Below are 12,099 nucleotides of genomic sequence, written 5' to 3' on the forward strand. Positions count from 1 at the left end.
AAATTGAAATGTCATCGTTTAAACGGTTTATTGTGAGCATTTTCAGGGGAACCATGCAGTTTGGGTGCACACAGCCACCAAGTGACTGTGTCACTTGTGTGTTCCAGTTAGCTCAGACTACCTGTTGACGTCTAAAGTATACCTGACATGGGGCGCCTGGGTGGCGCAGTCGGTTAAGCGTCCGACTTCAGCCAGGTCACGATCTCGCGGTCCGTGAGTTCGAGCCCCGCGTCGGGCTCTGGGCTGATGGCTCGGAGCCTGGAGCCTGTTTCCGATTCTGTGTCTCCCTCTCTCTGTCCCTCCCCCGTTCGTGCTCTGGCTCTCTCTGTCCCAAAAAAAAAAAAAAAAAAAAAAAGTTGAAGAAAATAAAGTATACCTGACATATGTTTTACTAATTCTTGATATTGCGGTATTTCTGCAATCTGAATTCTTAGCTCAGTCGGCAGCCTATAGGATCAGTGTGCGGTCAGCCTTCCCGACTCCTGCTGTCGGCCGTTGTCCTTGTATCTTCCAGGTGTGATGTGTCTCGTTCTTTGCAGAGCCAGTGCGAGCTCGTTCTGGGGCACAGACCTTAGTGTGTCCTCCCAACCACTTACAACGCCTGTGTCCTTTCTGTCTATGTGAAGAAAGTGAAAAAGCAGGAGATGTTCTGTGTTACCTCTGGCAACTCACCATATTATCTTTTTAGTTTTTTTCTTTCTCAATTGGTGTACAGCCTTTATTTCCTTATCTAACATTCTGGAATCCTGGGATGTGTTGAGTAAAGTCCACTAGGATTAGTTCAGCCTCCATAAGGACCAGCAAGCTTCATTGACTTACAAGGATAGAAAGGTCTAGATAGTTCAGCTGGCATTAGAACCTGAGTTGCCTTTCCAGTATACCATTGTTACTCATAGTGGCTAAGGTTTATAAATTGCTCCCAAAGAAGACTTTGGGGATTATTTTCAAAAGGACTGGTGTCTCTTTCATAGGAAGACATTGGAAGATGTTAGCTTAGATGGTTTTTGCGGAGTTGTACATCTGAGTAATTGACTTTCTTCGTTTTCACTTCTCTAGGCAAATCCACCCTGTTTGCTGTCTACCGTCCAGTATATCAGTAGCTTTTATGCCAGCTGTCTGTCTGGAGAGGAGTCCTACTGGTGGATGCAGTTCACGGCAGCGGTGGAATTCATTAAAACGATTGATGACCGGAAGTGACCAAGACCAAGGCCCACCGAGGCAGCAGACTGTTAGGCGGGCAAACAGCTCTCTTAGAAAATGTACCAGCTGCTTTGAAGGCTGAAGATTGTTTTTGTATAATATTGTACAGCGTTCAGACATTTTAAAACAGATCTTTACTAAACAGATTAATGAGCTAACAAGCAGGTTCTCTTTTCTTTGGGCTCTTTTCTTTTCTGTTGCATATTTGGTTATTTTCTTGTCCCAAGTAGAGACTAGTACTGCAAAAAGGGACCACATTTTTCAGGTATTTTGAAATATTAAAAAACAGAACAAAATCTGGAAAATTCCTAGATCTCCATTCACGAATACCCATTCTTTCCTTTTATTTAAAAAAACAAAAAAGAAAAAGAAAAGAACAGTACACCTCTTTTTAGATGCTGCGTAATCTTCTATGCATCTAATGGAAGGAAAATAGCAGTTGCACTGAGGATTATAATAGTGGTGACATTAGTGGCATTATATAAATACACTCACCTAGATCGAAAAGCTAAGAAGGAAATGTAAATATAATATATATTTATATTTGATGTAATATGGACATCTTCAGATTCTAATAAACAAGGAATATTGCTGATAGTAGGTTGTGACGTACCCTCTTGTGAAATGGTTTCCTTGACAAAGTTTAAGCTGAGCTTAAAAGCAACAGACAAATACACAGAAATATTTATTAAAGTGTAAAACAGTTTCTTGAACTTTCTAGGTGTGGAGTTTGATGCACAAGGCTGCCTTTGATGAGGGGTATAACAATCACTTAGACATTCCTCACCACAGACGTCTTTGAGCCTGCAGGAGGAGCGAGGTAGACTGTTTAATCGCCATGCGTTACATACAGAGGAACAGTAGATACCTAACATGTTACTGTGGTACATACTAAATACAGTGTAGAAACCCCAAACAGAACTCCTTTTAAACCTTTCATTGTAATATATTTTTGATGATTATTCACATTGAATGACAGACCAGGAATTCAGTGAATGTCATTTTTTTAAAAACTAATTTGTATTGTCTGCTCTAGTGATACAAGTTTTACTAGTGATAAACTATTTTAATCAACCATATTATTCTTATGGAAAAAAATCTATTTTGGCAGGTTTCTGTGCCTTTATTTCCCTCTTCTGAACAAAAGTCTGGGTTTCAGTATTTTGGTTTGATTGTATATTGATAATTAATCAGGAATGGGTGTTGGTGTGTGAGAAATTGGCTAGGGAGGCACACCAGAGCTTCAAGCACAAGTCTGGGGCGTAAGTCATCCCCGACTGCTCTCACTCTGTATGTTTCCTAAACTTGGTTAGCTTCTTTTATAACAAACTCAGTCCCATACTTTGAGTCCCTTGTTGCTAGCAGCATTTCTAGGCATTTTTAAGGGAACTGTGACAAACAGCGGTGAGCAGATGAACCCGGAGGCCGTCTTCTCTCCGAGACCTCTGTGTTTAATTGTGCCTAAAGAAGCTGGATTTTCTTTATGCTCCCATCTCTTCTCATTCATTTATTTTAGAATACCGAGATAAGTTACATAGGAGTGTGGGATGTGGTTTCTGCCTTTTAGGGAGAGATCAAAATTAAACTAGTACTACAAAATGTCCTTTTGAATGTTAGGTCAAGAAATCTGTGTAGAGTCCTGTGCTTCATGGGCTGTGACTGTCAAACCTGCCTACGTATTAGAAGTCAGATCCTGTCATTAAATACTTTACAAGACAAACAGTCTGACACGATTTCTAAGACCTAGGGCGAGTCCATTTATTTCAGTATTTGATTCAATAAATGTTAAGTCAATAGAAGACTTGGAATAGTTGAAATTCATTTTTATGGGCTTTAACAGATTTTTTTTCCTCTCCAAATGGTTGCTAAATCCATTCTGTGTTATCACTATAGAAATAAATACAAAGCTGTGGACATTGCACAGGGCTCTTTTCTGTGGAGGAGGAGAAGGTGGTGAGTTGTGGGTGTAGGGCTGTGCTGGAGGCAGGAGGTGAGAGCCATGCAGTGCTGGGGCCAGGGGTGAGGGTGGAACCCCAGGGATCTGGCGTCCGATTACACCTCTGAGACAGAGGCCCGGGCCTGGGTCTTAACTCGGGAGCTGGCGGAGCACAGCCCGGCTCTTTAAGGAGTAGCTACATCTCCCTCTGCAAACCCTTTTAGGAGCAAGAACCAATCAGCATCAGCCATTTTGCTGGCTTGATTTCATGGCATGATTTTCTTATAGTGTTGATTTCTGAATTTAGGAGTTGGTGACTATCTGCGTGGCAGCGGTAGGGTGGGAGACAGGGAGTAATTTGACTTTGCTCCTTTGGGAAGGAGGGATAGTTGTTCTTTGGTTCTTATTACATTTCCTCCCAGCACTTATTTTATATGAGGGATTAGTGCAAAAGTATAAAATCACCCATAGGAAACAGTAGCCGCTGAGTATTATGTGGAATTTGCAATGATGTTGTTAAATGGAGAGAGAGTGGCTCAGTTCACTGAAATATTCTACAGTTAACTTCTCTAGTGAAAAATCAGTTTATATTTTGTGTTAATATTCTGCTTCCTGAAAGTTAAGCAGTAGAAACACAGACTGAGGATGGTCTTCATAAAATTACTATTTTTTTTAAACCTGGTAAACGTTTTTGTTTTCTTTCTCCGCTTTAGTTTACGTCTCAGCCCCAGGAATTGCTGGCTTCTGCTTTTTCTTTTTAAAACCTGCTTATGAAAGCCTTTTTTTATACAGATATTAAATTGCTGTAGTAAGAGAACTAGGCTTCGTGAGGGATTGAAAATAGATGTGATGCATGGTTTTCCCTTTTCCTGTTGTGTCCTGGAAGCCTTTGTTTAATCCAGACTTTCAATATACACGTTGCTGACGTGCTAAGCCAGAGAACAGGAACCTGGCCCAAATGGTAGTGAGGCCGCGCTCTCGTCAGACCCAGCAGCTGAGCGCGCGTGCCCATCCAGCACCGTCTTTGCGTAACCTGCCATGCGGATTCCAGTTTGAGCCAAGTAAAGGTCAACTTCATGTTTTAAACGGGTGAGGCTTTAAAGACCCCGTTCTCTGATGTGATTGGGTGTGGAAAGGGAAAAGGAGGACCACACTTGCTCAAAATTATTAGTGGGTTGCATGGGAGTGATAGAAATGTAGCGGGGTTAGCTTCTTCAACGTTTTCCTCCTGCTTCTCCGTTCCTGCTTTATTTCTTTAAGGAAAAGTCTACATTTGCCCTCTTTCTAGTTCTTTTAAATCTAGTGAATTTATTCTGTATTTGATTGCCATAATTCGGGGGGTGGGGGGAAATCAGAAACCATCTTGAAGCTCAAAGAATTTTTAGTAAGTAGATTAACAGTGATGAGGTATTTTAGCTATTTTGAATGCCAAAATGCTTGAGAATTTGCCAGGTTAATACTTAATATACCTTAGAATGTAGGTTACCCAAGAAGTAAGATGACCAGGAACGGCTTTATTACCCTGGAGAACACTTAGAGAAAGGGAAACCTAGTTTGCGCATTGTCACGGTTGGTGTGGTTGAGCTATGGAGTCACGGTGGAGCTCTTGTGTCCCACAGGCCTGCGCTCAGCAATGGTTAAGTTCGAGAGTGGGGAGGTCCTCTCCACTTGGTTAATGGCAGACAGTGCGGGCAGGGGCCACACGCCTTAAAAATTCACCCCTGCTGAGTTGATACTCTGTCTTGGTTACCGTATTCTTGTGCTTCTCCTGTACTAAAAAGCTTTGTACTGCCTCTCCTCTCGAAACTGATAAAACCTTACCTAAGCCTCAGTTAATGAGCTTGCACAATCTTGTATATGTACAGGAGACTCATCCTGTCTTCTAATGTGATCACTAATGTACAGTCTCATTCTGTAAAACTGATTAAAAAGGGAGAGCAGTTGAATTCACTGCGTTTTATGTTTCCATCATCTATTTTGTACGCAGAAGCATTTCTGAAAGTTTCTTTGACTCCAAATATTACTAACGTTCTCCAAGAATTCACACTTGCCTTTTTTTCATCTGAACGTCTAAGGACATTTGTTAAGTGTGGTCCAGGAAGGAATTAGAATGAGCTAGCGGTTACTAACGAGATTGTGAACGTTTACTGTTTTAACACAGTTTGTATCTGGCCCTTGTATTTGGTAGCGATTCATCAGCCTTAGTTCTGAGAGCAAAAGTCCTAATCACAGTATTCCCTGAAGCCTTTATTAACCTTTTCGGCCCAGGGGAGGTGCTATTAGACAAGGAGCCCTTGTCACAAGCTCACTCTGCAGGCTTCCCTTGCTGGTGGAAAGGTGCTTTCCCTGTATTGATTGCTCCTTATTTAGAAGGAAACATTAAAAAATTTGATTAGGGCTCAGTGTTCATTCAGTCTGTTCAGTATTAAAGTTAATGCTATCACTGGCCTAAAACTGGACATCGAATTCGACTCTACTTGCCAACTTGGCATTACCTGTGTGCTTGGACTCCTGTTATATTTGTACCCACTCAACCCTTCTCTCCCAAGAAGTGGCTCTGTAGCTTTTCCCAAAGGAGGCTGAGCCAGTGGCACTGTTTAGCTAGGCCTCCATGCAGCACTGCCTGTAAAACGTGTCATGATCCTGAAAAGGGAAATCCTTTCTCAGAAGCTCCTCTTGGCTGTAAATGTGTCCTCTGCCTAGAGATTTCAGTTTTCATCGGAGAGCTTTTGCTTCGGTCATTTCATTCCAGGAGAATCCTTTTCCATCTTCTTGGTGGTACCAAAATGCAGTACATAGACTTTTTAGAAAATTGACCAAAGAGGCTGGAAAATCTCTGGTTGCGAGAATCCTGAAAACATCTTGCACATTTGGGAATAGTGCTCAGTTCCAAGTCATCGAACCTGTTGTGGATGCTGAACATGAAAACCACAGTAGACCTAATTCTGTTAACTAGGAATTCAGCATGTTGCTGGCCAAAACCATTAAATTTTATGTACCTGTGAAAAGAGTATCTGATGTGATTTTTTAAAGTAAGCTCTGCCTAACGTGGGGCCTGAACTCACAACCTCGAGATCAGGATTAGCCCCCTCCACTGACTGAACCAGCCAGGTGCCCCTTTTAATGTGATTTTTAAAAATATAGGACATTTTCACTTCAGCTTTCCTTACTGCTCTTAATTTGTAGGCTTGACAAATGTTTTTTAACCAGGGCTGTTGATTAATATACATAGCTGCTGATGTTTCTTTTTTTTTTTTTTTTTTATTTTTTTCAACGTTTATTTATTTTTGGGACAGAGAGAGACAGAGCATGAATGGGGGAGGGGCAGAGAGAGAGGGAGACACAGAATCGGAAACAGGCTCCAGGCTCTGAGCCATCAGCCCAGAGCCTGACGCGGGGCTTGAACTCCCGGACCGTGAGATCGTGACCTGGCTGAAGTCGGACGCTTAACCGACTGTGCCACCCAGGCGCCCCTTTGCTGCTGATGTTTCTTAATCATTCCTGATGAATTCAGTCAAGGGCTGTGTTCCGACTCACTCTGATCAAAGGAATTATAATCTCTGGGGTTGGGACCTAAAATTGTGCCCCAGGGAGTTCTGTAAACCATGCTTTTCTAAACTTCCCTGTTGAGAATCACCTGGTACTCTTGTTTGTAAATCTGAATTTATTGAGAATGGAACCAGGAATCTTTACATGCTCAAGTGGTCCTAGAGAGTCAGGAAAAGGCTAACGATTAAATTGTAGAAAAAAGAAAATAGAAGCCATATTTCAAAGAACTGTATTACAGGTACTTGATCAGTTTTTAAGAGCAGAGTCTGAAATAGCAAGCGGTTTCGTTCTTGAAAGATCTCTGAATCGTGTGCATTTACTAGGGCAAGTGGGTCAGGACCCTGTCATGACGCAGGTGGAAGAAAAACACCCAGTCACAGTATTTTCTCCAGCAGCAAATGAGATGTGGCGATGAGAGAAAAGTGAAGCATACCAAGTGGGTGATGTCAGTCAAATGACAACGTGGCACAGTATGTCATCATTCCAGACAAGTTTCAGAGATGTGGCCTATTGGTATATGAAGAAGGGTCTCGAATTTATATGGAAAGGGAAATAGACTATGGTGAATTCACGGACAAAAATAATGGAAGGTGACAAGGAACAACAGCAGTAGCTGATAACATTTTATTTCTGAGTGACCAAGGGACCAAACGAAGGCATGGAATGGACAGTTCTTATTTGGCCATTGTTTGGTAGTCTTATTTCCAAATCATGTATAGTCCTTATAATTAAGACAATTTTTTTTTAATGTTTATTTTTGACACAGAGACAGAGCGTGACTGGGGGAGAGGCAGAGAGAGACACACACACAGAATCCGAAGCAGGCTCCAGGCTCCGAGCCATCAGCACAGAACCTGAGATGAGGCTCAAACTCACAAACCGCGAGATCATGACCTGAGCCAAAGTCAGACACCCAACTGAGTCACCCCGGTGCCCCTAGTCTTTATAATTTTTAAGGGCAAGCATTAAAAGTTTTCTTTTATATAAAAACAAAAGTCCTCCAGGTGACATCCTCAGGGAAGTTTGAGAAATGCCATGACAGCCAGCCTTTCACCAAGTATGAACCAGTGGACCACATGCACTGCCTAACTGGCGACATCCATAAACTTGTGATCTCACCCCGCAGCCATTGAATCAGATTTCTGGGGGAAAGCCCAGGAATCTACATTCCCAGCAAGCTCCCCATCTGACTCTGATGCTTGTTAAAATTCAGGATCCACTGCAGAAGTTGTTCAATTTTTAAAGGCTTGGCCCCACATCCTATAAGGATGACAGGTGTGAGGAAGGCAGACCCTTACACAGGGGTGCCTGGGTGGCTCAGTCGGTTGAGTGTCTGACTTCAGCTCGGGTCATGATCTCATGGTTTGTGGGTTCAAGCCCCACAGAGGACTTGATCTGTCCCCCCCTCCCTCTGCACCTCCCCTGCTTGTGCTCTCTCAAAAACAAATAAATATTAAAAAAACAAACAACTTTGACCAGATGGCCAGTCCAGTTTATCCTGTAAGGATAGCTCTTTTTATTTGCTTAAATACAAGTGTTTTCTTTACTCATAACCAGGGTGGTTATGTAAAAACTATCTTTTTCCCAAATCTCAAATGCCTGAACATCTCCAGAGGATCACAGTGTTCAAATTTCTGTATGAAAAAAATATTTGTCTAATCTTCTTCCTCATAATCCTCACTATTTCGCTTTCAAAATGTCTGATTTCTGTTGTGTTTTGTTTCCGCTTACAATTGGCGTCCCATTAGTTCTCGCAGCCCCTGGCATCTGACTTGACTTTCCTCTCTTTCCGAGCCCCTCAGTCAATCCATGGAATCCAACTCCTGGATTTATTGACCTCCTTCCTGCCCACTCATTTCTTGATCACCAACAACCCTGTGTCCCTTCTCTTGTGACTGTTGCTAATGACTGAGGCCCTGGGGCCGAGTGGGGAGTGAGCCGCTCCAGGAGAGGAAGGGGAAGGAGGGAAGAGCAAAAAAAGTGACAGATGACAGAAAGGGAAGGTGGTAAGGGCCTCCCCCTAGCACTTCCTCCACTGCAAAACTGGACCACACCCACCAGCCTGAAGTGTCTTCCCTCCCTGGAAGGTTCCTGCCACCTGAAAAGCCATGGTTTTGAGTTGTGTGTGGCTGTAGCACCGGAAGACGGTTCTAATCTTAGCTTCGCCACGAACCAGACCTAAGGCAAGTGACAACTTCGAAGGGCTGTTCCCGGTTGGGCTCTATTATCTCAATGACCCTTCCAGTATCTGATTTTTTCCTATGTATATTAGGATTATATATATCATCTTGAAATATTTCTCCTGCCCTATCGTTTGAGGGATGTAGCTAAAGCGCACTGGCACCATGGAGGTCACCCTAGATGGGCAGCAGTGGCTATGCCCCTAGACATTCCAGGCACACATGAACAACCCGTGAGCACAGAAACCACTCGAAAGGAACCCGTTTTTAACTGAAAGGCTCTGTAGTGAACCTACGTCTTTTGTGCTGTGGTCATGAATACTAACTAGAGTGGCACAATTTCTGAAGCTTTCCTTTTTACCCTTCTGGGTTTGGATACTTCGGTCCATAAGCATCCTGCCCCATCCTGCCTCTGGCGCTTTGCTTCACTGCCCCCATCTCTGGGTCACCCAAACCTCCTGATGTCTCCCGAGCAACTTCTCCTGAATGTACGTCCACTACCACAGCCGTTTTCCCCCACCTCTGTTCCCGCAACCACCTTCCGACTCCCTCCAGGCCCTTTCTCCTAGGTGCTCTTCCAATTAGGTCTAATCAGATTCCCCTTCTGCCTAAAATTCTCTCTTCTATTTTGGTTCCAACCTACTTTTCAGCTATGTGCCTCCCCCTGTCCCTTCTCCTCCAGCTCCACCTGGGACCTCAAAGCTCTCACCTCTACCCAGAGGGTCATGCTTTGCCTGCCTATAAGCCTTTGCCTTTGCTGGGTCCTTCTGGCTTCAACACCTCTCCCTAAACACTCCTCCAACTTCAAATGTCCCTTCCGGAGGAAGTCTCCCCAGACGCCCCCATCCTTCCCTCCATCCACAGTGAGGCCACATTCCCTGTACACTTCTCTACAAAGCAATGATCTCCCTGGAGTCTGTGCTCTCCTAGGGGACTGTCCCATCCCAAATTGCAGGTGTCCCCAAATGTCTGCAGATGGGGATGGAGGAGAGGACAGACAGTAGCTCCTCAGCAAAGGGGGTTCCTCCTTCTTTCCCCACCTTCACATCCTCTGGGAAGGCACCCTGCCCCAAGCCCGTGGCCTCCACCTGGTAGGCACGTAGGTGGGGGGACACTCCTCTGCAGCGCCATCTAGTGGAGGAAGTGATGAGGAGCCTTGCACCCACCAAAGTGCCAGCACAGCTGTGCCAAGTCTGTGACAAGTCTGTGAAGAACTTAGGCTGCACACTGGGCCCCTGGGCCAGGGTCAAGGTCTGTGGGCCTTGTGGGTCAGGATGGGGGCCCAGAACACCTGGGTTCTTCACCTGCAGCTGGTCCTCGGGTCTGGAGACACCAGGGCACTGGCTGGGCCTCGACAACTCCTGCTGCGTGCCCTGGCTGGGCGAGGGGGTCCCCGGACTCCAGACTGTGGGCTGCCCACCATTGGGGTGGTTCACTTGGGGCTGCCCCGGGGACTCCAGGGCCGGAGTCATACCCTTGCTCCCCATCTTCCCTGTTCTAGATCCAGGCACCAGGTGGTTGCCACACAAAGAATTGGTACGGGTCCTGCTGGGCCACGTGGAGCTGAACAACCGGAAAGGTGGAGTCATCAGAAGAGGGAGCCTGGGGGGGGCAGAGGATGTGCTCTCAGTGTGTGCTCCCCACACCTTAGCAAGCATGGGGCAGGGATGGACGCTGTCAGGTACCCTGCTGAGCGCCTGCCCCAAATGTAGCCCAGTCACACTAAAGTGTGGGTGTCGTTGCCGCCTTCCTCCCCACCCTTGTTCCCCGGGCACTATTTACTCCTGCTCTGTGAGGTGGGAATTATCATATCTACTTATTAATTTGAGGGGGGTCTATACAAACTAGTGTTCATTGGGGCAACAGGGTCACATCCTGCTGGAAGCCTGGGACCTGAACTCACTGCAGCACGTCCAATTCGCGGGCTCTACCCCTGAGGCTTCCCAGGGGTGGGGGTCCTGTGAGAAGGGCTGGGATTTGCCATTTCCTGGGCTGGCTTTGGGCTAGCCGGTTTCCTCCCAGGTCCCTGCTTTGCTGTTCCTTGGGTGACATCTTGTGGCCAAGGACAGGTACAGACAATTGGCTGAAAGGGCTTCCTGGTGAAGGTTCCCCGCCACCCCCTCCCACCCCACCCCACCAGGCCCCTTTGGAGGAGGGGTCAGTGTGCCCAGGAGAGCGAGAGGCTCCTGGACACAGAAAGGACCAACCCCCTTCATCGGGTCTTTCACCAAACTATTTGGCCAGCTCTAGATGGACCCCGGGACTCCTTCATGCCCCGCCCCCCTCCACTAGGCACACCACAGTCCTCCTTGCCCGCCCTATGTTCTAGCAAACAATAACCATTATACCCGATCTAGAAAGTATTTCTATAGCAAGGTTATTATTCCCATTTCACAGATGAGGCAGCAGCCCTCAGTCACATAGCCAATGAGTAACCCAGTCAGGACTTGAGCCCAGCTCTGACAGGTTCCAAAGCGAGATGATCTTGCTGGACACAGTCCAGTTCTCAAACTGCGAGGACCCTCGCACCCTGTCCTTCAGGGAGGTGCTACCGAGGGTGCACATATTGTTAGTCACAATAATGCCTCGGGTTCTGGGACCATCTTCATGTGCCTGGCACAGCGTTGAGTGCTTTATACACGATACGTCACAGAGCCCTCACCTGTGAACTGGGTAGTATGAGCCCCATTTTACAGATGAGGAAGCTGAGGCTCAGAGAGGTGAGGTGGTTTATCCAAAGCCACGTAGAAAATAAATGGCAAGGCTCGGATCTGGTCCAGGTCTAGAGGATTTCCAAGTCCTTGTTTTTTTAGCTACTTGGGGGTCCTGTCTGGCCCTCTGCAAAATATCAGCCCGACAGGATGGGGTCGGGGGCAGCTCCCATGAGGCGGGAGCAGAAGGAGCTTCGCAAACCGTAGAGGATGGTACCCATGATGGGTCATTATCCTGATCCTGGGTGCACTCCTGCGCAGACGATCCTTTTGAGGGCAGGGCTAGACGCTGGTCGCCTCCCCGGTGCCCAACACGAAGCCTGCCACCCAGCGGGCACCAGCAGATCAGGCTGAATAGGATTCTTTGGAGCAGGGACAGCCTACTTCCCCCTTCCCCACACACAACCAGGTCCACTTTGCCAGTGTCAAGGCCACGCCAAGGACAGACGGAGCGTCTCCACCTCCTGATTCGCCTTGTTCAGAAGAAGGGGTGACCTTCGCCTTTGTTGTGACGGGCTGGCAC

At 46.1% G+C, this 12,099-nt stretch overlaps 1 protein-coding gene and 1 pseudogene across 6 annotated transcripts in view; both read left to right on the forward strand.

Annotated features, from left to right (window-relative positions):
• Positions 1-5,086, forward strand: part of GAPVD1 (GTPase activating protein and VPS9 domains 1) — a 75,802-nt gene extending 70,716 nt beyond the window's left edge. For all 6 annotated transcript variants that reach the window (XM_045043109.1, XM_019816519.3, XM_011288444.3 and 3 more), the window contains one exon: positions 1,057-5,086. In XM_045043109.1, the coding sequence (XP_044899044.1) occupies positions 1,057-1,197 (141 nt within the window). In that variant the 3' untranslated portion in view covers positions 1,198-5,086. The remainder of the gene's footprint in view (positions 1-1,056) is intronic.
• Positions 5,087-6,866: 1,780 nt separating this feature from the next.
• On the forward strand, positions 6,867-7,515 carry LOC109493584 (annotated as a pseudogene).
• Positions 7,516-12,099: the final 4,584 nt, after the last annotated feature.

The sequence above is a fragment of the Felis catus genome, chromosome D4, assembly GCF_018350175.1.
Source record: "Felis catus isolate Fca126 chromosome D4, F.catus_Fca126_mat1.0, whole genome shotgun sequence".
Taxonomy (NCBI): Eukaryota; Metazoa; Chordata; class Mammalia; order Carnivora; family Felidae; genus Felis; species Felis catus.